Below are 26,339 nucleotides of genomic sequence, written 5' to 3' on the forward strand. Positions count from 1 at the left end.
CTACAGCCTTACTGGTTGGAGCTGTTTGCCTCTCCCCTTACAAAGCTCAGTTGGTACAGTAGTTCTACCAGTGTGAGGCTGGCTGTGAAAGCCAGCAGCCTTGCTGCCAGAAAGGACAGACCTGACCAGTAGTGTTGCGAGTAAAATGAACACACTTGGTAGGAAACAAACAGGAAAATCGCACAGCACTCTAGCTTGGGGTTGCAGCTGTGGTGGGGTGAGTGAAAGATCAGTGGACCAGCCATAACTTTAACCAGGAGATCTGGAAACGAAAGAACCATAAAGGGGCTAGATAAGCTCTCCTCTCAACCCTCAGCTGACTGGGAAGCTGCATGCACATGGAGGGGAGGCCAGAGAGGTCCCAAGCTCTCCATACATCCTTGACTGGAATAGCAAAAGCACAGCCAGGGAGATGCAAAACGGCCTAGCAGAAAATAAAAGCCAAGGTGGACTTGAAAACGGCCTAAATTTTGAATGCACTCCCCAACTCATGCACCTATCTGTTGACAGAAGGTGGAAGCCTTCCAGGCTCTAGCATTTGAACAAAACCTTTGAGCAATCACTAGCTAAACACTAAACTATACAGACAGGGGTAACCTGCTAGGAAGCCAAAATAAAACATCTAAATTAAAAAAACAAAGCTGAGCAGAGAAATCTGGGGCAACATATCACAGAGGAGGTAGATTCTGCAGTTCAAATCCAGGTAAGTTACCACAAAAGGTGGCGGGGGGGAGCTCACAAGAAAAAAATGGAAATCCAGAGTTGCTACAATACATTATCTAAAATGTCCAGTTTTCAACAAAGTATTACAATACATGCAAAAAACCAGAAGGGCATGATTTGTATTTAGGGGGAAAAAGCAGCCCATAGAAACTGACTCTGAGTTGGATTTGGCAAAGACTTCAAAGTTGTAGGCCAGCCTGGTGGCGCAGCAGTTAAGTTCACACGTTCCACTTTGGTGGCCTGGGGTTCGGCGGTTTGGATCCCGGGTGCGGACATGGCACCGCTTGGGAATCCATGCTGTGGTAGGCGTGCCACATATAAAGTAGAGGAAGATGGGCACAGATGTTAGCTCAGGGCCAGTCTTCCTCAGCAAAAAGAGGAGGATTGGCAGCAGATGTTAGCTCAGGGCTAATCTTCCTCAAAAAAAAAACCAAGAACACCAAAAAAACCCAAAGTTGCTATTATAGACATGTTCAAAGAATTTTTTAAAATATTTTAAAGAATTAAAGTAAAATATAATAATGACTATCAAAAAAAGAGGAATATCAGTAAAGAAATAGAATCAAACATAAAAACAAAAATATAAATGGAAATTATAGAGTTAAAAAGTACAGTAATCAAACCAAACAAAATCACTAGATGAGCAATAGCAGTTTTGAGATGACAGATGAATCAGAGAACTTGAAGACAGCTCAACAGAAATTATCCAGTCTAAAAAGCAAAGAAGAGAAAAAAGACTGAAGAAAAATAAACAGAACTGCACACACCTGTAGGACATTATGAAGCATACCAACATATATGCAGTAAGAGTCCCAGAAGGAGAGGACAGAAAAAAAAGAAAAAAAATCTGAAAAAGTAAGAGCCAAAAACTCCCAAAATTTCACTAAAAAAAAAAACTACTCTACAGAATCAAGAAGCCTAATAAATCCTGACAAGGATAAACACAAAGCGATTGCACACTTAGACATACATCATAGTCAAACTGCTGAAAAACGCAAAGAAACAAATGACTCATCACATAAAGGGAAACAACAATACAAGTATGTCTACTAATTTATTTCCTCTCAGCTCCAAATTCACTCTTCACTACCTGCTCTATGATAACTGGCTGGACCCTCTACAATTTTTTTACACTGAGCACAATGTTAAGCTTTGTCAGTAGACAGCAGCGGAGGACCACAAAGAGAGACAGGGAGTGTCTCTTCCTAGTTCCAACATACTGTCATTTACTTTCTTTTGCTCCTGTTACATGGTCTGTTTGTGGTACATGTGTGTGTGGACATCTATGTAGTGCTCTGCCACACCACACAGGTGTGGAGCATTCAGTCCCTCAGCAACCTGCACCCCCAGCCCAAGCCTAGTGACCGTGTTACCACAGCACTACCAACTCAAACACTGCACACACCAGGCTGGTCCCGTAAACAGTGCCCTGACTCTTGCACACTCACCAAACAGCTTTGACTTGCCTACACCCCAAAGGGTTGTTTCCTCCCGTTCTTCCTATACAGGCACCATACCCTCCACCTTTGTGCTAGCAGAAGAATGCAGATTCCTTCAGCACAACCACCCGCTAGCCTTGGCTTGCCTGCATCCTCAAGGTTTGTTAACGTAAGCCCTCCCAACGTGGACACTGCATACCCCAGCTCATGCACTGCCCTGACAATGAGCAAGCTCCCAACATCCTAACTCCTCCTGTGTGCCCACCAGTCAGCCTCAGCTCATTTACAGATAGAGGGTGGTTTTCTCTTTGTCCAATAACTACGGACAAGCCTTGGGCGAGGTAACTCAAAGAATTTCTCCACCATCCAGTGTTAAGTACCATATCTTCTCCTTTAGGGGTAGGGGGACTACCCTTTCTAAGTTTGTCCTTCCTTGGGTACTTTTCCTCAGCCCTTGGATACCTCTTAGAGTTCTCTTTATACCTTTATAGTCACTCCCCTATCATAGTTTAATAATTCTGTGAAACTTTCTCTGTTCAAATTTCTATGTGGTTATTCTCTCCTGATTGGAAGGAGACTGATAAAACTATTAACAGCTGACTCATCAGAAATAATAGAAACCAGAAGGTAAGGGAATGGTATATTCAAAGAATGGAAAGAAAAACAGTCAAGAATTATATATACTGACAAACTGCCATTCAAAGATGCTATTTTGGTGGAGTATTCCATAAATTTTAGTTAAGTAGAATTGTTTGATAATATTGCTCAACTCTTCTTTTCAAACACAAAGGGAACATTCTTCAGGAAAGACCATATGCTAGGCAGTAAATGTAGGTTCAATACATTTAAAAGGACTGAAATTACTCCAATTATGTTCTTTGATCAACATGAAATTAAATTATAAATCAGTAAGAGAAAGAAATTTGGGAAATCATCAAGTATTTGGAAATTAAACAACAAATTTCTAAATAAATTTAAAGGTCAAAGATGAAATCACGAGGGATATTAGAAACTATTTTGACCTTAATGAAAAAGAAACACAACAAAATTTATGGAATACAGCTAAAACACTGCTTAAAAGGAAATGTATAACTTTAAACTTGAATTATTAGAAAAAAGGTGAGTATAAAATAAATAATGTAAGCTACCACCTTAAGAAACCAGGAGGAAATAGACAAATTAAACCTAAAGCAAGCAAAAGGAAGGAAATATCAAAAATCAGAGCAGAAATAATTGAAACAGAAAGTAGAAAAACATCAGAGAAATCAATGACACCAAAAGTTGGATCTTAGAAAAGATCAACAAAACTGATAAGCCTTTGTTAGAATAACAAAGAAAAAAAGAGAATACACGAATTACCAAAATCAGGAATGAAAGAGGGAACATCACTATAGACCCTAAAAAAATCAGAAGGATTACTAAGGAAACATTAACAACTTCATGCCAACAAATTAAACAACCTGGATGAGATGCAATTTCCTAGAAGATACAAATTACCAAAACTGACTCAAAATAAATAGAAAATCTGAATAACTTACAACAAATAAATCAAATGCCTATTTTAAAATCTTCTCACAAACAAAAGCCCAGGACCACGAACGGCCAGAGCAATTTCAGAAAAGAACAAAGCTGGAGAACTTCTACTACCTAATTGCAAAACTTACAACAAAGTATCAAGACAGGGTGGAACTGGTATAAGGACAAACGTATAGATGAATGCAATAAGAAAGTCAAGAAACAAACCCTTATCTTTATGGTCAGTTTTTGACAAATGTGCCATGACGATTCAACAGGGCAAAAATAGTCTTTTCAAGAAATTCTGCTGGAACAATTGGATACTCACGTGCAGAAGAATGAACTAAGACTCTTACCTTACACCACACATAAAAATTAACTCAAAGTGGATCTAACTGTAAACCTTAAAACTATAATACTTCTAAAAGAAAATATAGGAGGAAATATCTGCGATCTTTGGGCTAGGCAAAGAATTTTTAGATATGACACCAAAACCACTATCCATAAAAGAAAAGAACACACAATGAAATACTGCTACACAGCCACAAGAATGACTATAATAAAAGAAACTGACAATAGTAAGTCAGTGAGGATCTGAGAAAACTGGAACCTTCAACTAGAACCCTCATACATGAGGTGAAAATCTAAATTGCTACACCCACTTTAGAAAAAAGTCTGGCAGTTTCCTAGAGTTCAACTTACCAGACAACCCAGCAATTCCACTCCTCATAATCTACCCAAGATAAAAGAAAGCATGCATCCGCCCAATGACTTGCATATAAATGTTCATAGCACCATTTTTCATAATTGCCAAAAAATGGAAACAATCTAAATGCCCATAAGGAAGTTATCTCATGCTGTATAATTAATTTTCACAGTTTTGTTTTCTCTGAACTTGGGAAACATTCTTAACTGAGTCTTTACTTTTATTACTTACTAAAAAACAACAACAAAATTTTCTAGTGAAAATTCCTAATAGAATAAAGGTATTTAATAGCTCATTAACTCCCTGTGAAGAGCCTCCAACTTTGGATCATATTTTTAATTCAAAACTTGTCTTTTTAAGAGTTATATAGCTGCCAATTAAATTTTTAGAAAATTAGCCCATACCTGTCCCTAACTTCTGAATTACATGGGATGGAATAGGGCACTGACGACTCTCGCGGCTATAGTAACTTTCAGATGAATTTCGACGGATTGTTAACCTTATTGTATGTGGCTTCCTTCCATCTTGGCATACTCTAAAAATAAAGAGAAAGCAAAAACAACGAATTAGAAAAAGTATTGCCTAATTATTGTTTTAAATGGTCTTACACTTCATTTATCTAAAGGTGCCAGATTTAGCAACTGTAACAATTATAAATACAGTTGATAACCAGGCAGTAAGCAATAAAGGTCCCTTAATAGCCCAAATAAATTTCACAAAGTCTATGCAGTAAACCTCTGAAATTTTTAATGTAAGATTCTCAGGCTTCACTCAGAATTGAGTGTTATCAGAAAAAGAACAGAAATAAGATATAATTATAACAAGCCATTTTATAATCCAAGTCTAAAACATAACTAAAAGCAACATATTAAAATCAGCAGGAAATTTAAGAAACAGAGAATCATTCACTGCCAGATGCAAACATATGAAAAATGACAGAAGATGATTTTTTCCTATATGTTTTTTTTAAAAATTAAAAAAAGAAAAAATGTTTTAAAAATGAGATTACTGGGGCCGGCCCCATGGCAGGTGGGTGGTTAAGTTCGCACACCCCGCTTCAGCAGCCCAGGGTTTCACCGGTTCGGATCCTGGGCACAGATATGGCATGGCTCATCAGGCTATGCTGAGGTGGTATCCCACATGCCACAACTAGAAGGACCCACAACTGAAAATATACAACTATGTACTGGAGGTATTTGGGGAGAAAAAGCAGGGGAAAAAAAAGAGGATTGGCAACAGTTGTTAGCTCAGGTGGTACTCTTTTTAAAAAAAAAAATGAGATTACTTTGGTCAAAGAGCATTCTCCAAATAGATCCAAGGAAGCCAATAATATTACCATCATATGACATATTAGAGCAATAAATTCAAAGATCAATTATATAATATATTTAGGAAGGCAAGTACCCGTACACACATCTCAAAAAGCGCTTCATCAAAATAGTCTTGGTTGTGGTACTGAAAACAAAAGTTTTAATGATATAGAAAATTGATTTAAAAATCTAATTATTTGAGAAAATAAATGTCATTAAAGAACATTTTCTTTTTTATATGTATGGCAATGCATTAAAAAAATCACAAACAGGCTGGCCTGGTGGCCCAACGGTTAAGTTTGCGCAGTGGTTAAATTCACGTGCTCCACTTTGGCAGCCCAGGGTTTGCCAATTCAGATCCCAGGCGCAGACCTACATACCGCTTCTAAAGCCATGCTGTGGCAGGTGTCCCTCATATAAAATAGAGGAAGATGGGCACAGATGTTAGCTCAGGGCTAATCTTCCTCAAAAAAAAATCACCAACACAAAATACAAATATTGCACAGTTAAACATACTCAAATTTAAGATTCTGAATTGGAAAATTTAAGATTTTTATAGTAAATAATTCTTTTCTTTTATCATCACAAAATTTCTTGATTGCTGCTTTCATAAGACAATAAAATATCTTAAATGGTTCCTGTAAACATGTTACTAGTTTAAATACCTTCCAGTTAAACTTGTTCCATCAAGCCATTATGCAATTCAAAGAGTGTGATTTGGTTCCTATAACTACCAGAAAAAGGTTTTATTTAAAGCAATCTTAAACTAATGCCTAGAGGATGGATTAAACATTACATGATTTTATACTTCTTACATACTTATAGTATTAATCATCATTTACTCCAGAAGGAAAACACATTCACACATACACAATTATTTTTTTGCCACTCAGATGGTATTATATCTCAGTCACTGAAATAAGAAGCCATGGTGCAGGGTGGGAAGGGTAAGCAAAAATAAGGATAAATGGCTAATAGTTGGTATTTCACAGGTTGACAGCACCCAGTCTCATTTCTGGTTGATTCTTCAAATAAGAGAACCTATGAAACTTATATGTGTGGTTTCTCAATGTGCAGAACTGTTTCCAGTGGTCAGGCACTTCACAGGAGTCTTATATTTAGCTGAAGCAAAGCAGATGACCCAGTTTCACTAGCATACTCACAGGCTCAGACTGAGTCATATCACCGGAGCTGGGTCACATAGCCAACCCAGCTGCATGCAGCAAACCATGAGCTGCATGTCTCCGCTCAAGACATGCGAACCACTGCATATGAGAGCAGAGCTGTATGAAGTTTCACTTTATCAGTTTTCTGAGACTTAGAGTCATCCAAAAACCATTTTCTCTAGTCACTGTTAGCCATCCTAGCATCATTACAAAAGCACACCTACCAAAACTGTTAGAACCCTGAGACCCCATTTTGAGAAGCCAAAGAAACGGAAGGAAAAGAGACAATACCCATCTATGGAGAATTGAGCAATAGATATCTGATGTCAAAGGAACATCAGCAAACTAAACGTCTTATTCAGTTTATGCTACGCTATTTGTATACTCATAATCCCGGCTGACACTCCTCATGTACCTATAGACTAGTAACCCTGCACACACTCACAATCACTCTCACTGCTCGTACATAGGCCCAGTTAACTACTACTTCATCTGACTCCATTTTCTTTCACATAGGCTGAGACAAAGAAGACATAAGGGTTCTTTTGCTTTCTCCATCACTGTTGCTCTTAATTATTTCCTATCCTCAACCATCACCAATTTATAGGTATAAAGATTACAGAGATATCCATAAAACTCCCTAGGTAACTATCAGCAGCTAAGATCCACGGTATAACCACAATTTTACTAAAATTAAGAACAATGGAAGTAGATGGATTAACTACTACAAAGAGCATCTGTTATTATCTTTGTAATAGTTTATAATGTAGAGAAATTCAGTGACAAATGATCTATCTTACATCGTTTAGTCTCCAGTTAATCTGTAAATTCCAAGATAGAACATCAAGTATTCTTTCTATATACCATATACAAAATATATAGGATGATATGGCAAAATGGAAAATCACCTGTTCAAAAGACTAGCAAGTAGTTCTTCAATCTTATTTTTAACTTCAACTTCTGATGAACATTTTTTAAATGAATCTTCTTCACTAAAGGACTACCAAAGAAGCACAAATAAGGATTATTGTAAACTCAAACAAGCACATCCAATGATCAGTGCACATTTCAAATATTTAACACATTGTTTACTAACTTACCTCTTGTGCTTAGTTTGAGCCATTTAGTTCACTTCTATATTAACTCTTTTTATCTGCAAGGTACTGTACTCTACTAGAAAGTGCACTGGAAGTCAAGAAAATTATAAAGCTCTAGCATCACCTCCAAGTATGCTTATTGTATGCTTATGGCAAGGCTCAATCTCCTAGGACTTGAATCAGTTTAACCTTACACAATTATTTAACCTTTCTAAAGTACAGTATCCTCATCTTAAAAAAAGAATGGGAGAGGGAGAAAAGGAGGGAAAAAGGTACGAACAAACAATAGTACTACCTACACCTCGAAGGTTTGTTGTGACAACTAAATGGGCTAATGTATATAAAGCACTTAGTAAAGTACCTGTCACACAGGAAAAATATCAATGTTAACTGGCTGACTCTATCTTTCTCCATTGCCTGAGTCGTAAGACTACTCTGAAAACAAGACTTTCTAAAAATTAAAATATTTTGCTTCATATATGCAATATAGGCTACCAAAATTAAGTAGTATGTAATCAAAGTGGCTAACTTGAAATAGATTCAATTTAGGAATACCAATCTAATATAAGAAATTAGCCTTCTCATAGGAAACGGATCATGTACTAACTTAATAAGCAAACTAGAACAGTAAGAACACAGTACTAAAACTAGAACTCTTTATTTCACATGCGACAACCAGTACTCAATAAAAATATCATTATTATGTACCTGAGGTGGTCCTGAAGACATCACCGGAGAGTTATCCTCTCCAAAACTGAGCTTCTGGATACGCTGAGCAACTGAAATTCCTAATTCCTTTTCTAATATTTTGGATGAACAGGTCTGAAGATCACGCACACTACTGATACCCAGTGCTTCAAGACGTTTGGCAGTTTTATAGCCGATACCTAAACAAAAAGAAATGCACAGCGTGTTACCATAGTGCTATCTCCTAAAATAAGACTAATTAAAATATTATAAATATATCAACCAAATCTTTAAATTCCATAATTAATATTTTGCTATGATCAAACTTTATTGAAAATCAGGTAGTAGTTGTTCTGCTCACAGCCTCTGAGCTGCAGTCACGAGTTGCTTAACAACGGAGATATGTTCTGAAAAATGTGTCATTAGGCGATTTTGTCGCTGTGTGGACATCACAGAGTGTACTTCCACAAACCTAGATGGCATGGCCCACTATACACCTAGGCAATATGGTATGGCCTATTGCTCCTAGGCTGTACAGCATGTTACTATACTGAATACTCCAGGCAACTGTGACACAATGATAAGTATTTTTGTAACTAAACATAACTAAACACAGAAAAGGTACAGTAAAAATAGAGTATAAAAGATAAAAAATGGTACACTTGTACAGGTCACTTACCATGAATGGAGGGGAGAGGACTGGAAGATGCTCTGGGTGGTCAGTAAGCGGTGAGGGAGTGTGAAGGCCTAGGACATTCCTGCACACTGCCGTGCACTTTATAAACACTGTACAACTAAGCTACACTAAATTTATTAAAAAATATTTTTTCCTTCAATAATAAATTATCCTTAGCTTACTGTAACTTTCTTACTTTATAAACTTTTTAATTTTTACTTTTTGACTCTTTTGTAATAACACTTATCTTAAAACACAAACATTGTATAGCTGTACAAAAATATTTTCTTACTTTATATACTCTGTAAGCTTTTTTCTATTTTTAAAATTTATTTATTTGTTTTACTTTTAAAACCTTTTTGTTAAAAACTAAGACACACACACATTTCTCTTGGTCTACACAGGGTCAGGATCATCAGTATCACTGTCTTCCACCTGCACATCTTGTCCCACTGGAAGGTCTTCAGGGACAATAACACGCATGGAGCTGTCATCTCCTATAACAATGCCTTCTTCTGGAATACCTCCTGAAGGATCTGCCTGAGGTGGTTCTTGAGGAGGTGTCACTTTTTTAAGAAATATGTTCATGGTGGTTTGCTTGGTTTGTTTCTTTTTTTATCATAGATTTGCTCATAAGCAGACAACATACCGTGAATATTCCTCTTTATTAATAAAATCTTTCAGTGTTGGCAATCCATGTTTTCAAATTTTTTATTTTGAGGAAGATTAGCCCTGAGCTAACATCTGCCACCAATCCTCCTCTTTTTTTGCTGAGGAAGACTGGCCCTGAGCTAACATCCATGCCAATCTTCCTCTACTTTATACGTGGGACACCTGCCACAGCATGGCTTGATAAGCGGTGGGTAGGTCTGCATCTGGAATCCGAACCGGCGAATCCCAGGCCGCCAAAGCAGAACGTGCAAACTTAACCACTGTGTAACCGGGGCAGCCCCCTCCATGTTTCCAAACTTTTTAAGGAGCTTGCTGAGGTCTGCAAAAGCTTCTATTAAACCTTCACTGAATCTTCTTGGGGCAAACAACTTCTCCTGCAGTTTCCTTTTCTCTTGCCTCTTCTTCATTTATGCATTCCTGTTACAGTTCCAACAAGTAATTAGTAAATTCCTCAGGAACCACCTCTAGGAACTCAATGTAATCCTCATGCACACTCAGATTAAAGTTGTTTTGCCATCTCAATGATAGCCTTGTTGATTTTTGCAACCTCCTCATCCTTAGCAAATCCTGAATCGCAGATGAATCTCTTGAGTATCTTCTTCCAGATGCCATTCATACACTGCTTAATGACATCACCCCATGCCCAAGCAAGGTTCTTGATGCAGTCAGAGACATTATAATCCTTCCAGAATCGTACCAGTATCTTCTCAGTGTCTTCTGCTTCTCAGTTGCAGTTGTAGCCACAGCCTGGGCAAAGGTCCTCCTCAGGTAGTAAGCCCTTACAAGCTGCTGCAACTCCTCGTTCCAGTGGTTGGATCAAAGAGGTGGTGTTTGGAGGGAGAAAAACCACTTTAATATTGGGATGAAGATCACCAATAAGAGGAGGACGTATGGGAGCGTTATCAACAATAAGTAAAATCTTGAAAGGTATGTTACTTTCCAAACAGTACTTCTCTATTTTGCTGGCATAGCAATTCAGGAAGGCATCCTGGAAGAGGAGCCAAGTCATTCATGACTTCTTATCACTTCTGTAGTACACTGGCAGTGTGTTCTTACTGATATACTTGAAGGCCCTGGGGTTCTTACTATGCCAGATCACAAAGGGTTTCAATTTGTAGCCTATAACATTGTCTCCAAAGCAAGACTGTTATACTGTCCTTAAAAGCCTTGGAACCTGGCCTTTACTTAGCTTCTTTATGAATGAAAGTCCTTTGAGGCATCTGTTTCCAGAACAGGGAGGTCTCATCCATATTGAATATTTGCTCTAGCAAGCAATTATCCTCCACAATCAGTTCATGTAGTTTCCAAAAATTCTGCGGCTGCCTTCACAGCAGCACTTGCAGACTCACCATTCACTTTCACATTATGTAAGGAACAATGATTCTTTACTCGTTTAAATCACCCACAGCCAGCAGTAAAGTCAACATCATAGTTGAGTCCAACTTTTTCTTTCCAACATTGCAAACAAACTTTTTTCTTTGGCCATGATCGTGATGGTGCTGAAAGGGATATGCTTCTGCTTTGTCTTCAATCGAAGTCATTATAAGTCTCTCCATGTCTGATATAGGCCCTTCTCAAATTTTTTTTAGTCTCATTGCCTTCAATGAAGTGGATCCTTTAACAGCTTCTATCACTATTTCTTGTTCTTCAAGATTGTAGCTGTGGCAGAATGGGATGTGCCTGACTAGCGAGCAATAACAACCACCATTGGTTTTCCACCTTAGTAGTCCTTAATAACTTCTAATTTCATTTCTAAGTCAAGTACTTGACACAGATTCTTACTGGGAACATTAGCAGTGGATTTTGTATGCTTAGGGGCCATGATGAATAAAACAACACAAGATTAAGTTAAGTACAAGAGAAAAGGATGCAATCAAAAGATGAGGTAAATGCAAGATGTACAAGGCTGCTGCTAGCCTAACACAGCATACTGTTTTACAGTAAACTTTCCTTTTTTATAAGTAGAAAGAGTACACTCTAAAATAACTACAAAAAAGATAGTATAGTAAATACATAAACCAGTAACATAGTCACTCATTATCAGTATCAAGTACTATGTACTGTATATAATTGTATGTGCTATACTTTTATATGATTGGCAGTGCAGTGGGTTTGTTTACACCAGCATCACTACAGACATGTGAGTATAGCGTTGCACTATGACTTTACAACACCTACTTCACTAGGCCATAGGAATTTTTCAACTCGATCATAATCTTATGGGACCGCTATCGTATTTGCAGTCCATCACTGACCAAAACATCATTATGCAGTACATGGCTATATATGAACCACTTTGAAAACCTAACAACCTTAGTATAATATAATGAATACAGAGACAACCAATAAATGCTGTCTTGATAAAATGAAATTTTCACCACCTGTTACGTAACACTATGGAAGTGTCCAAGAATCACAGTTATTATTCATGTAAAGAAAGACTGTCAGTAAAGCAATTAAAATTCATTAGCATGTGCTTATTAGCCAACCTAAACAATTCCTATATACAACACCCACATTTATCCACAAGTCATATCTGGCAATATTTACCATCCAAAATACAAGTAAAAACCAGAAAGCAAACAAACAAAACAATCTTCTCATTAGCAAAACTCCTATGACAAAGTTCTTGCACTAAACTCAGTCATACTTTATCACAGAGAAATGCTCACTTTAGTGCCCCTTTACTCTTCTCATTTTTTATAAGTTAATTCTACAGTTATCTGGTTTCCTTGTACAGTAAAAGAAGTAAATCAAAGGCATTGAGTATGTAGGGCGAATTATTAAAGTGAAGTGACAGATATTTTCACAGCTGAAAAATAAGAGAGCTGGCAATTTGGCAATAAGCAAGAAAAGAGAAAGCCTGTAAGAAAAACAAATACAAGAACTCAAAAAAGTAAAGCTGAGTAATAAGTTATGTATCAGCATACAGTTCTTAATTTATTACAGCCTGGCATAGTAACTGTTCTTCAAAACGCAGACTCTGAATCACCCACAAAACCTCAAGTTACAATTCTGCTATATTAAGGAAGGCAAGGCAGTGTATGACACATTTTGGAATCACACAAACATAAGTTAAAAAGGTGAAGATATGACATCTAAAGGTTAAGTGTCAGTTGTCTTAGAAATTCACTTCCACCGAATTCTACTATAACATCTTATTCCCCAACAATGCTATAGAAATGAAGTTTAACATATCCATTATTGATGGTCTATAAAAACATATTTGATCTACAAAGATACAAATTCACTCCACGACATGAATAGACCACTGCACCCCTCAAGAAAATCAAGTTTCTCATCTTTAAAATAAAAACTTGGCCTAGATGCTTTGGAAAGTCCCTTGTAGCCCTAATATTTTATATATAATCCCAAAATAGAGTTAGTAAAAGATGAACTCCCCTCTCTAGATGCAATGTACAGTATAAGAGTATGAACCAGGAACTGGAAATAAAGGACCATATGTTTCCAGGTTATAACTTTCATGATCATATTCAAACTATACAAAAGTAGGTGAAACCAGAAAAGTACTTTCATATATTTCCTAATACAGATTCCCTCTAGAAAACATTAGGTTTTCTGGTTTCCTCCCAAGAGCCAAATACACAGGCTCTAAGAATTAATTACATGTATCTATAATTTTTAAAATTAAAGCAATACAATAAAACCAACATATACTTTTTAAATATATTTGTCTTACCAGGTATTTCCTTTATGTGGTTCAAACTATGAATGAGATCTTGAGAACTTTCAGGTAATAAGACTGTTTGTTGATTTGGTTTAAAGACACCAGAAACTAATTTTGCCAATAATTTATTAGAAGCCACTCCAGCACAGCCAGTGAGACCCAGGCGATTATATACGGCTTCCCTCATCTCTGCTGCAATCTGAGATCCAACAAGTAGTCTGATGTGCAAGACGTCATGCAGGTTTACAACTACAAAAACAGTCACGGTTGTTAAAAGTCACCACGAAAATTTTTAATTTTCTTCTTTACAAATGAGTTTAAAAAGGACACAGGGCTGATCCACTGCCCACCCCCCTCCCCTGCCAACACCACCATAATGCCACCCACTTAACTAATCTCTTTTGTTCTTCATAGGAATTCTGAAAAGTAAACAACTACCACAAGTGAATTCTAAGGGCCTGTGCCAGTGAATGCATAGTGGGAGTGCTTAATGATTAACAATCATGAAAACTGATCTCATAAAAAATTCTTACTGACATTAGTAAAACTTTTACTCATGTTTACCTATAAGTAAGCACAAAAATAAAACTATTACATTAATAAGAAAACTAACGTTACAGCTTTAAAGGCCTGAATCTAAACTTTATGCGCTAGCTATATGTGCTACTGAAAACAATTTTGGATCTGTACATAGTTTAAGAGATCTTTTATAAAAAGTGTATGTAAATTATACAGAAACAAATTTTCTTAGGTATGAAAATGGTACTAGAGTTATATGAGACAGTCCTTATCCTCAGGAGTATTTACTGATGAAGTGTCATGATGTCTGTAATTTACTTTCAAATGTCTCACTGGTCAATCAATAGAGAGCAAGATAAAGCAATGTGGCAAAATGATAACAACGGGTGTATCTACAAGGAAGGACATAATAAGTGTTCTCATTGTACTATTCTGTCAACTTTTCTGTAGGTTTGAAAAAATTTTTTAACAAAATCTTGTGGGGAGGAGAAAGAATTCATGAAGAATTAGACATTTTCTTTTTAGGATATAAAACCTAGCTCTCTGTAAAATGTTCTAACCATAAAGTCTAAGTTTGCTTGAAAAATTATATAGAAATACATTTGGAACCTTCTTGCTACTCAGCCCTTGTAAGTGACAAAAAAGCACAGATACAAAAGACACATGAAAAGAATCACGTCTTCTTCTAGAAGAGAACTGTAGCTCTACATCTTTTCTTCTTTAACATCAAGGAGGTAGAGAACTAGACTGGAGATTGATCACCAGCTCTCCAAAAGTGGGGATAAGAGGAAGCACATGCTGACACCTAGGAACAAGAGGGTCAGGGCAAGCCTTACACAACAGCAGAGTAGCTTGTCTTCTAAGTGGTAAGATGTGGAAGTCACCAGTAGAGTCACAAGAGGTTTGAAAGTGTAATTGGATATTCACTGGAGCTGACTGCAGCTTATTTTCAAATACAAATATCCCTGGAAAGACCATCAGTCATTTATACTTTACTATGTGAAGGAGATGAACCATTTTGCTTTCTTGCTAAGAGTTAGCAACGATTATTTGACCTAATTAAATAGGAGCTGGCAAAAGATGGTAGGTAGGCCTGGATAAGCTTCGACAAGGGGGAACTCCGGAAGTCAGAGGGCAACATGAGGGTCTTGGTGCCTTGGGGGGATAGAAAGGAACAAGCAAAAGAGGTAACAAAAGCAAATTTAGACTACCTCAAAGTTTTGCTTAAAGATAGTTTTAGGAGAATCAAAAATTATTCTAAAAAGCATATTATCAAGCCAACTCCTATAATTTAAGGATAACCTAAAGAGGTACAGCTCTTAAAAACAGTAACACAAAGACAGTGTCAGAGAATTGAAAACTGCATGGTGCATTAAACTACATGTCATCAAAATCTCATTTTCTGCCTGATTAATATGGAATAGCAAGCAATACCTAATTTTAGTCATCTTAGACAGATTACTGAAGTATGGCTATCCCTCCAACAAAAGCCATAAGACTTTCAGAAAGACACAGTCAACTCACCGAACTCACTGAACATCAAGAAATGTATGTACTTTTAGTTATTAAATAGAATGAATAAGAACCTACTTACACTGATTATTGTATACATGACCTGACACAGTCAGTGCTAAAAGTTCATCATTTTGAAGCTGCTGTAGTCTCTTCTCAACCATTTCTGTTAGGTCCACAAAATTTTCATCAAATCCGAGTCTCTCAACAACTGGACTAAATTCTTCCAACAACTCTAAGTTGAAATAATATTGGAGGACAGATGTAAATAAAGTTATAACTATAATAAATTTAACTCTTTTATGCTTAAAAAATATATCAAATATTTGTTAAAGGCTTTACATATATTCACAGTTCCACAATATCTTTAACAAAGTCTTCAGTTAACTGAGATTTTTTTTCCTGCACATTTTGAATAAAAGCAATATTTTCCAACAAAATAAGTCTAAAAATGACATTCCCTGGGCAGATACTCATAGCAATATACTTGGTTCAATATCCTATACCTACAATTTCTATAGCTGTAGTATATGAAATACTATATTAAATATAGTTAATTATGATCTTGAACCAGTGCATCAAAGAATATATTATAGTCTGCCTAGAAAACTAAAAACAAGTAATAACATAGTCTAGCTATACTTTCCACAAGAGTTTTAAAAAGACAAAATAAAACAAAATTTAAAATTTCCAATTATTATTGAGACAAAAAGAAAAGTCACTTAATTTCCAAAATACACTATGATGCAATATTTTGATTAGTCATCCTCCAGCTTATTCCTTAAGGGCAGAGATGGACCAGGACTTACACGTATTTGAATGTCCGGCATCTAACACAATACCTAATCCTTAAGTCAAATGTCTACTAAATTGAACTGAACCAAGATTTGAGGTGTCAATTCTCACTTTTTAGGATTAAGACTAATAAAAACTTTGAAATCATCAAGAAGATTTACTTGTCTCTGAATCACCTACTAATACCAGCTGGACATCAGAAAACAAATTATTAGCCTCTTATTATATAAAAATGCATAGGTTCTTAAAGTCCTATAATCTGAAAGCTCAGAAATAAAAGGACTATGTCATTCCACAATCAGTTTTTTACACAAATATGAAAAATACCTGTTTTATTAATGCCAATATTGATACTATCAGGAGAAAACAACAAAGATAATAATGTGACCTGGTGACCACCAAAAATCATTTCTGACCTACCCGGAAAAAACGAGTTGTGTACCCTGAGGAGAGACTGACAATATGTCTGATCATTATAAAAGAATTATTTTGCATTTCCCTCATCAACTTCTGCAATTTTTTTTCAAAAGTATATACCAGATACCCAAGAGGAACAGGTAGAAAATAAAACAGTATATCAAAACAATACTGTATAAGAAAAATAAAGGACAAGGTTTTAAGTACTAAACAGAAAAACAAGTCAAATATAGAATTGTGCACAAACCTGGTGGACCACTAAATATCGATTGATTATATCGGTTCTATTACTAGGTCACAGGGATAAATCACTTATCCCATTCCTGAAGTTAATCTCCTTTTCGCTGTCAACTTCATAAACAAGATGCATTTATTTTTACATATACTTTTGCAAGGCCAAAGAGAGGAGTTCATAATTAGAGAAAAAAAACTATCTAGACAAAAAAGTATATATACTGTAGAATAAAAATATAGCATAAACAATAAGGTTATACACCATAAATAGATCAAAGATAAATTCAGTATGGGACTATAGGCTATCTGCCTACATCAATTCAGAAAATACTATGAGAAAAATTAACAAAATAACTTTATCAATGCACAAATCATGCTTAGAATATTTCTTGCTATTAGTGCATTTTTAATTCTTTCAAGATACTTTATAAAAATCAGTGTAGAAAGTCAAATTTACTCACTAAATTTTCAGTATGATATTTTCACTGTGAAAAGGTGCAGTGGCACAGAAGTCATAAAAGAAAGATTGGTATGTCTGATACCACAAATAACATAAAAACGATGAAATACAAATTGGAAATATATTTATAACATATGGCCATCAAAGGGCTAATTTCCTTAACTTCCAAAAAAATGACACAAACCAGTTAGAAAAAAGATGAACAATCCAAATGAAAAATAGGCCAAAGTGAATAGGCCATTCACAGAAAAAATACATATAAATGACCAAAAATGTATGAAAAAATGCTCAAACTTACTCATAGAGAAATGCAAGTCAAAACAATGACTTTACTGTTTCTTTTACCTACCAAGCAAAATCTTTACAATTTGAGAATATCTAACACACTCATACATACTAGAAATATGTTGGGACAACTTCAAGTGCAACATATAGCAGTATTCAAAATTTTAAATGCAAATTACCTTTGATCTAGCAGGTAGGAACTTACCATATGGATATCCCCATAAAAGTATGCCAAAATTTCTATATGAAAACGTCTATGGAAGCATGTATTTGTAAGAGTAAAAAGCTGGTAACAGCCTAATAATCCATCACTATCAGGGAAACCATATAATTTATCATCCAAAACAAGACATTTTTTGAATGACAGAAGGTGCTAGTAATAATTATGTAGAGACAATAGGCATAAAATGTACATACTGTCTTCCTACCACTAAAAACCTGGTTAAATAAGTATGGAACAAAATACAGTGGAATACCGCAAAGGCATTAAAACGAATGAGCAAGAGCTGTAGGAATGATATGAAAGATCACCAAGAATAAAGCCAAATGCACAACTTTATGTGTTATATAACCGCTTCTGTGTACACTAAAAATTAACTTCGTAATATTCAGACACATACACAATTTGGCATAGAAACACAAGTGATATTTTGGGACTGGAGTCTTCTCTTTTTTGCTTGACTAACGCTTCTTGCCCCTTCCTCTCATTTCAGCACTGCCTTTTCCCCTTCAGAAGTTAAGCAATGTTAGAAACCTAGTACATATCCTCTCAAGTCTCTCTTCTTGATCATCTATAGACACATACATATATGTGGGAGGAGGGGTTTGGACCACTGTTTTACACATATAGAAAAATGTGATACAAGTTTTTGCATCTTTCCTTTTACTCACTCAACAACAAGGCATATCTTCTATAGGTCAAACAATACAGCACCAATGCATTTTTTTAATAGCTATATAATATTTCATCATAAAAGCCTTAGCGTGTTTAGTCATTCTTATCCTGATGAGCACAGGTTTTCATTCCATATTTTTACCAATTATGAACCATGCTACAATAAACATTTTTGTACATATGTTTTTATGATTTTCTTTTTTTTTTTTTACTTTTTTTTTTTTTTTGAGGAAGATTAGCCCTGAGCTAACTACTGCCAGTCCTCCTCTTTTTGCTGAGGAAGGCTGGCCCTGAACTAACATCCATGCCCATCTTCCTCTACTTTATATGTGGGATGCCTGCCACAGCATGGCTTTTGCCAAGCGGTGCCAAGTCCGCACCCGGGATCCGAACCCAAGAACTCTGGGCCACCAAGAAGCGGAACGTGAGCACTTAACCGCTGTGCCACCGGGCCAGCCCCTATGATTTTATTTCTATTAGATAAATTCCCAGCAGTGATATCACTGGGTTAAAGAATATAACATATATCTTTAATTTCAAAAAATGTTTCTAGAATGCCTGTAATATTTTATGTTTCTATTTTTTCTCACATTATTTTTTGGCAGGTATGATGGATATAAAATAATATCTTACTAATTCAAATTTTCTGAGCCACTAATGAATTTGAGCATTCTTTTTCCACTGAATTGTTGGATATTGGGTTTGCTCATTTTGTCAACTCCCTATTCCTATCCTTTGTCCATTTTTCTGGAGTTTCTTTTTCTTACTAATTTGTAAGAGCTTTTGGATATTATGGTATTTAACCCTTTCATCTGAAAACTACTACAAATAACAAAAGAACAATAAAAAATGGCAAAAAAATAAAAGGCTGATTCTTACACTGTTGTTTTTTTTTTGATGAGGAAGATTGGCTCTGAGCTAACATCTGAGTCAATCTTCCTCTATTTTATGTGGGATGCTGCCACAGTGTGGCTTGAAGAACAGTGCTAGGTCCGTGCCCAGGATCCAAACCTGAAAACACCAGGTCCCAAAGCAAAGTAAACTTAACCACTATGCCACCAGGCCAGCCCCTCTTATACATTTTTAAATTATATATATTTGCAATATGCCAGTACATACATTTTCATTTTTCCTGTAATGAACTAAAACACTAAGATTCAAACTCAAACCTTAGTATGAGGAGTTTATCTACACTGTAATATTTAGTAATATATATACAAATCTAAGAAAAAATTAATTTACCCATTATTTTTGCTCATAGTTCTTAGATCACTTTTTAGGTATGTTAATCAAACATTACAGAAGCTTCTCCCAATTACCATTAGTGCATTAGAGTACAGCATATTTCTTCATAATTTATTTAAATTTGACATTTAAAATTAAAAATCTTTGGCTTTCTTTGGTACAGCTTCCCTTTTTCTCACTTTTAAATTTTGTTTTATATTTTTTCTCATATTTATATAAACACTAGTCATGACAGAATTCAAATTCCTTCCAACTATACTCTTTTTGTCAACATTACTCTTAATACATAAAGTCATCTCTCACATAAAAAATTTTTTTAAAGCAGGCAAGACCCAAAATAAAAAGTTATTCACAAAAAGGAAGTGACTGATGGCATTTTACACTTATTAAAAGATTCATGTAGTGACTAGGCATCCTATATAAAAATTAATGCTGAAAGTATATTGTTCATAATCTGTACCTGTAACCTTATATGACATCTCTCTGTAACGAGTCAAGTCTTCTCCATTAACTAACACCAGCTGTGGACATTTTTCTTTTGCATCTCTGATATTCATACATTTCTTAACTCCAAGTTTCCTAGCTTCATAGTTGCAGGTAACCATCAAAGATTTTTGCTGAACTCCTATAAAAAAATAAACATTTTATGAGAAAATTGAGCAGGACTGAAGAAATATCTTAAAATATAATTTATTAATTCCATATTATAATTGTAAGTTGTAATGCAATTTGTTTTGAGAAGAATAAAAAGGTCTATCTCAATTAAAAAATGTCAACTCCATTCATCAAAATTCTACGGAGTAGAATTTGACAAAAATTACCATATATCAATATATTGTATGGAATCTTCAGCGAAAAGATATAAATAAAATCCTTCCAGGATTTTTTTCTGTATATAACTCTAGGCCATTTTTTACCAAAACATACAGCAGATGAAAATAACTAGGTACAATTAATTACTGGCTGCTGCTAGAAAAACTCACCTTCTGAGTAACTTTGCAATGACTATAAAACAAAGTTCTATTATAATTATTAGGGATCTCCCCCCAATAAATGTTCTAATTATTGGACTGTTCTTCATAGTAATCTGCAGAAAAGATCAGACGGTGAGGTGGCATTATAAGCCCTCCTCATTATCAAAAATGATTAAATTATGGTCATCTACAGAATGTATCAAATTCTAGTTTACTGGTGGCTTAACATTGCTAAAATTATTCTTCTCTTTACACAAGTCGACTACTTTTTACCATTATAAAAATAACGTTCACTTAAAATACGTAAAACACAAAGAAGAAGAAGGAAAATAAGGTTACACCCATTCCCCTAATGTAAGACATTTGTTTCTAAAATTTTGATATCATAAACAAGGCAAAGAAACATTATTTCACATAAAGATTTTTGATATTTCAGATTATGCCCAAAAACAGAACATTGGGTCAAAAGTAGTAATTTAAGATTTATCAGTGAACTATATAAAAAGTCAGATTGGTAACATCCTCAACTGAAAGAGCAGTCTTTTAATGCTGAATTATATGGACCACCACTATATGTCACCAGCCCACGTTTAGTCATATGTTTATTGAGTATAGCTGAAAGTCTACTTATGCATTCTCCTAGAAACTTTCATCATCACATCCCTCACTTCCGGATACTCATTCATTCCTGTCTTAATTACACAATACCTTTTTATTAAGCATTTTCTTTCTTTCTTTTTTTTTTTTTTGTCCTGCTATATCTCCCCAAACACCCCCTGTACATAGTTGTATATCTTAGTTGCAGGTCCTTCTAGTTGTGGGATGTGGGACGCTGCCTCAACGTGGCCTGACGAGCAGTGCCATGTCCGCGCCCAGGATCCAAACCCTGTGCCATCACAGCGGAGCGCGCGCGAACTTAACCACTCGGCCACGCAGCCCGCCCTCAAGCATTTTCTATAAAACATCTTGCGTGACAATGCTACCAATTAGAAATGCATTCAGGAAAAAACTTAGGCCCCCAATCCTAACTTCTTGACACCCTTAGGAAAATTGAAAGATCCTAGCCCAAGCTTGGAGTACCAAAAGCTAGTGATCCCTTTGTTCTTTAGTAAATCAACTAGGCTGGGTTGAACTAGGATTTATCACAACCAAACCAGGCACAAGAGAGCAGCAGCAGGTGAACCAAAATTGCTCTTTAAGCTTATACTAAAAGATAAGTCCTTACTACACGCGTAAAAGAAATTTTTGAAAATTTAAATTACTTTTCCATTTTAAGAAATAATAAAAATGTTAAAACAAGGCAACATATTAATAAGTAAATCCTCAATGTAAAATTTCTCTTTGCCTTTTATTTAAAGACACTTGTGTTTTACAGAAAGCTTGCTACATATGCCTTAATATTTAGGGTTCTGTTCAAAATCTAACTATTTTGTCAGACATCACACAATTTAAGAGTTAATTTCAAAAGGGGAAGATAGCTGAAAGCTTCCATCAAAATGTAATAAAAGTAAAGAGGTTGTTTTTGAGATAAGAGGATTGTAAAATTTCAAACATTGGGAAAAAGACTAGAAGTTTCTTACGGTCTCTGTTCAGTTGTTCAGTTGACCATACTACTTGCCTCAAATTCACCATTCAATAAATGAGGCTTATAAAGTACACACCTAGTAGTGAAACATAGATCACTGTTTATAAAGCACCTTTAAGAAGTGCTTCCAAATCTTTCTTAATACGGTTAATAAATAAGAATATAATAAACATAATAAATGAGTAGCTAATCCTCTCATACTATGAAAATATTAGCAATGCCCAGAATTACCTAAAGGTTTGCCCTTTAGTTCCGGATTTGAGATCATCTCCACTTGTGCGTAAAAGCAATCCAGATCCACGTGTACTATGACTCTGAATGAAGAACTTCCTGCCGGCACCACTTGATCATGAACTGCATGCACAATACGCAAAAAAATACAAAACGTATTTAGGCTGCTTATCATCCCTGAGCAACTGACATTCCTTAAAACATGGTAACTGAGAAAGAAGAATGTAGAGTGACTTTAAAAGATTTTTCCTGGAGGTATTGCGTCAAAGCATCTAAAAATTACAAACATGAGAGAAACTCCACCTACAGTAGAGTATTCAGTCCTGTTACTAGCATTTTTTTGTGCGCTGTGTTTTTCTCAGGATAGTAATAAATTTGAGGAATTGATCAATAACGGAAGATGTAAGAGGTAATCCTACCACTAGGAAGTTTACAGTAAAATTTAGAGTAAATCAGAGGGGGCAAACGAGTTTAAACGCTGATTTCAACCAACAAAAATTATTCCAAGTGGCATGTCCCTAAACTAAAAGACAAAAATCAGAAATACAAAACAGCAGAAGACAGAACCTATGGGTCCCAGTGGTCTGTATTTAGCGCCCACAGGAAAGCAGGATTATCTGATTCAGTGCTGAATTCCCAGTACCAAGAACAGTGCCTGACATTTAACAAACCACCAACGAATACTCGCTAAACTGAAACAATGAGTAAATATTTCTTGCACTTTAAAAAGCAGTTCATGCCATGGGTGGGAGGGATAAGACAGGAGACTACAGCTCTTAACACCAGTTAAAACAAAGTAGGCTAAATGCAATGTGCCATTCTGGTTTGGATCCTGGAACAGTAAAAAAAAAATTGAGTGGAAAAAACTGGTAAAATCGGAATAAAGCTTGCACTTCAATTAATAATATTATGCCAATGTTAATTTCTTAGTTTTGACAAATGTATCACGGCGATGTAAGAGATTATCGTTAGGAAAAGCTATCTCTGCAACCTCTGTAAACCTAAAATGATTTCAAAATTTAACTTTAATAATAATAATAAATGGGCAAGCAAGGAGAGCCCTGGCCCCACGCCCTGGGGATGGGCGGCACAAGGTAGAGCCCAGAGGCTGGAAGCGGGCACCGGGCGAGGCAGCCCCAGCAGACGGGCCTCGGCCTCGGTTTCCAGCCTCTCCTTCCAGGCCGGGTTGAGGCCAGGCCCCAACCTGTGCCAAGCGGGCGACAAGGCTCTCCACTTCTGCACCTTGAACCGCCCCGAGCCTCTCAGGCTTCTGGCGGGCGGGTGGAAGGATGACAAATGCACCCTCGACGAATACCCTGTCGCACCCACCCTATTCCTACTGGACGAAACCATCCCTCTCCTGCTCTTAGCTACAAAACACCAATGCAGGGTGGTTCTCGGCGCAGCCAGGAAGACGGAAAGGAACCGAGCGGGGCGGGGACCGTCACACCCCAACGGCCACCGCCGCCGCCCTGGTGTCCGCCCGCCCCGCCCTTCTCATTTACACCAAGGAAGGCCGCCGAGCTCCTCAGGCTCCGGCGTCCCCGGCGAGTCTCCGGCCCACGCCTCCGCCCGCTCCATGCCTCGAGCCGCCTCCTCTTCCTGGTCGCGGCCGCCTTCCTCCTCGGGCTCCACCCCCAGCTTCTCCCTCCAGCCGAGGCCAACCGCCGCGCAGCTTCCGGCCGCTGCCGCCCGGTCTCCAGGGAAACCGTGGGCCGACCGCCCCGGCGCCTGCGCGGTCCGGGCCGACGCGCCAGCTGCCGGGAGGGAATCGCGGACTGGGAGTCATCCCGACCCACGTTTGGAAGTTCCCTCCTGCCGAGTCGAGGCCGGAAGTGAGGAATTGCCATCCCAAACTGCTCGTTTTTTTCTTGAGGGCTTCGGTGTTAGTTCCACACCACAAATGTTACCTTTTAATCTTTTCTGAGAGGCCATCGTGGCCTCCCAATCAGCGTTAGCAAAATTGCCAGCCCTAAGAAACTGAATGATTTATAATGATGGGAGTCGGGGAAAGGGTGGAAATTATGGTAAGAGCAAGGTGGTCATGTAAACTAATAAAATTAGCAAATATGTTGAGGTTTGTTGCATTTTCTTTGTTGTTTGATTCACAGATACTGTGACAAATTGGAACTCTGAATTTTTAATCATTTAAACTGAATAGGATTTTGGTATATGAGCTTTGAGGTCATAAAATCCCCAATCCAGACCGTCCAACTTGCTAACTGTGATCTGGGCCGGGTTACATAACTGCTCCGAGCCTCAGTATCTCCACTGTAAAAAAAAAAAAAGGGAAAAAAGAAAAAAGCTGTCTTGGGTGTTTTGAGATTTAATGAATGAATGTATGAAAACTAACATATACTTTAATATTCCAATGTATATAAAGCACCTGGCACCGAGGAGGTGCTTAATAAATGTTAGTTCTCTTTGCCTTCTGTTAAGATGCCTGTGTGCCTGGGTGTGGGTGTGGGAGGGGTGTGTTTGTATACATATATACATGTATTCACACACATTTTGTTTTTTACAGGATCTGCTCTTGTAAACAGGATGTGAGAACATTGAGAAACCCTTTGAAGGACATGTTGATGCGTCCATAAAGGAGAAGGAATAACGAGCAGAGCCGGGGCTCTGGTTTGGAGACCCAAGTCTTCCTCTTTGGGTATTTTACCCTTAGACATCTGGACCAGTTCCTTAAAAGTCTCCAGTCTAGGATCTAAGACACTGATTTAGAACTATACTGCTTTCTTTGTGAGTGCTGTTTGATAAGTCTAGATAAAGAGCTTTCGACCCTTTGAATTAAATACCTCTTTGGTCACTAAGTGCCTCTTGGGCTCTCTTCAAGGGTCCAATTACTTGTAGACAACGAAGGTATCTTTTTAATTCCTCCATGTTGAGAATGATACACACCTCTAAAATACCATGGCAAATTAAAACAGCTCCTTTCTAAGAGTCCTGGGCTCGTTAACACTCAGCAGCTTGAGTAAAAGTGAGCCAGCACTGAAAAACAAAACACATAATCGAGCCCTCTCTAGTTGCGTTTATTTCTCTGTCAGTTGTCACATTGAAAAGTGGCTTTTAATTTAGTAAAAGGATAGACAAATGGAACTTTGAAAACCCTAGGGGAGCAAGCCAAGCTGGCTTTATGAGTGTATACAACCTATGCAATAACAGAGCTAACTAGAAGGGCCCCACACAGGGTCCAATGATCTGCTGTTGTCTTGGAATTCTTAATAATTTTGAATAAAGGACCCGTCCTTTACATTTTGCACTAGACCTCACAAATTATTTAGCTGGTACTGGGGACAAAGAAGGGAGGTGGCACGGAAAATGACTTATTAAACCACCTATATGTTGGGCACAGAGCTAAGGTTTAGAACAGATTATCTCATTCAATGTGCCCTAGAGGGTAGGAATCACTATTCTCATTTTACCAAAGGTGAAACAAGCCAGCAGAGACTAAGGTGCTTATTCAAGATTACAAAGTTAGTAATGGTAGATTCATTTTTCAGAA

The 26,339-nt window shown here is 36.9% G+C and overlaps 1 protein-coding gene and 1 long non-coding RNA gene across 6 annotated transcripts in view; one reads left to right on the forward strand and one right to left on the reverse strand.

The window, feature by feature from the left end:
• The window catches only part of POLI (DNA polymerase iota), a 29,205-nt gene extending 4,701 nt beyond the window's left edge, over positions 1-24,504 (reverse strand). The window contains exons 1-8 of one of the 4 annotated variants that reach the window (XM_046672093.1): positions 24,415-24,504; positions 22,832-22,954; positions 20,502-20,666; positions 15,793-15,945; positions 13,692-13,928; positions 8,665-8,843; positions 7,768-7,859; positions 4,788-4,918 (exon numbers count right to left, since the gene is read on the reverse strand). In XM_046672093.1, the coding sequence (XP_046528049.1) occupies positions 4,788-4,918; positions 7,768-7,859; positions 8,665-8,843; positions 13,692-13,928; positions 15,793-15,945; positions 20,502-20,666; positions 22,832-22,868 (994 nt within the window). In that variant the 5' untranslated portion in view covers positions 22,869-22,954; positions 24,415-24,504. Of the gene's footprint in view, positions 1-4,787; positions 4,919-7,767; positions 7,860-8,664; positions 8,844-13,691; positions 13,929-15,792; positions 15,946-20,501; positions 20,667-22,831; positions 22,955-24,160 lie in introns of all 4 variants that reach the window. The other 3 variants (XM_046672091.1, XM_046672092.1, XM_046672094.1) reach the window with 3 other exon arrangements.
• Positions 24,505-24,555: 51 nt separating this feature from the next.
• Positions 24,556-26,093, forward strand: LOC124244911 (uncharacterized). Of its 2 annotated transcripts, none has more exons than XR_006890148.1 (2): positions 24,556-24,666; positions 25,356-26,093. It is a non-coding gene; the product is annotated as an uncharacterized LOC124244911 (long non-coding RNA). The 2 variants fall into 2 exon arrangements; XR_006890147.1 differs by having other exon boundaries at positions 24,584-24,858.
• Positions 26,094-26,339: the final 246 nt, after the last annotated feature.

This window comes from Equus quagga, chromosome 9 (genome assembly GCF_021613505.1).
Source record: "Equus quagga isolate Etosha38 chromosome 9, UCLA_HA_Equagga_1.0, whole genome shotgun sequence".
Taxonomy (NCBI): domain Eukaryota; kingdom Metazoa; phylum Chordata; class Mammalia; order Perissodactyla; family Equidae; genus Equus; species Equus quagga.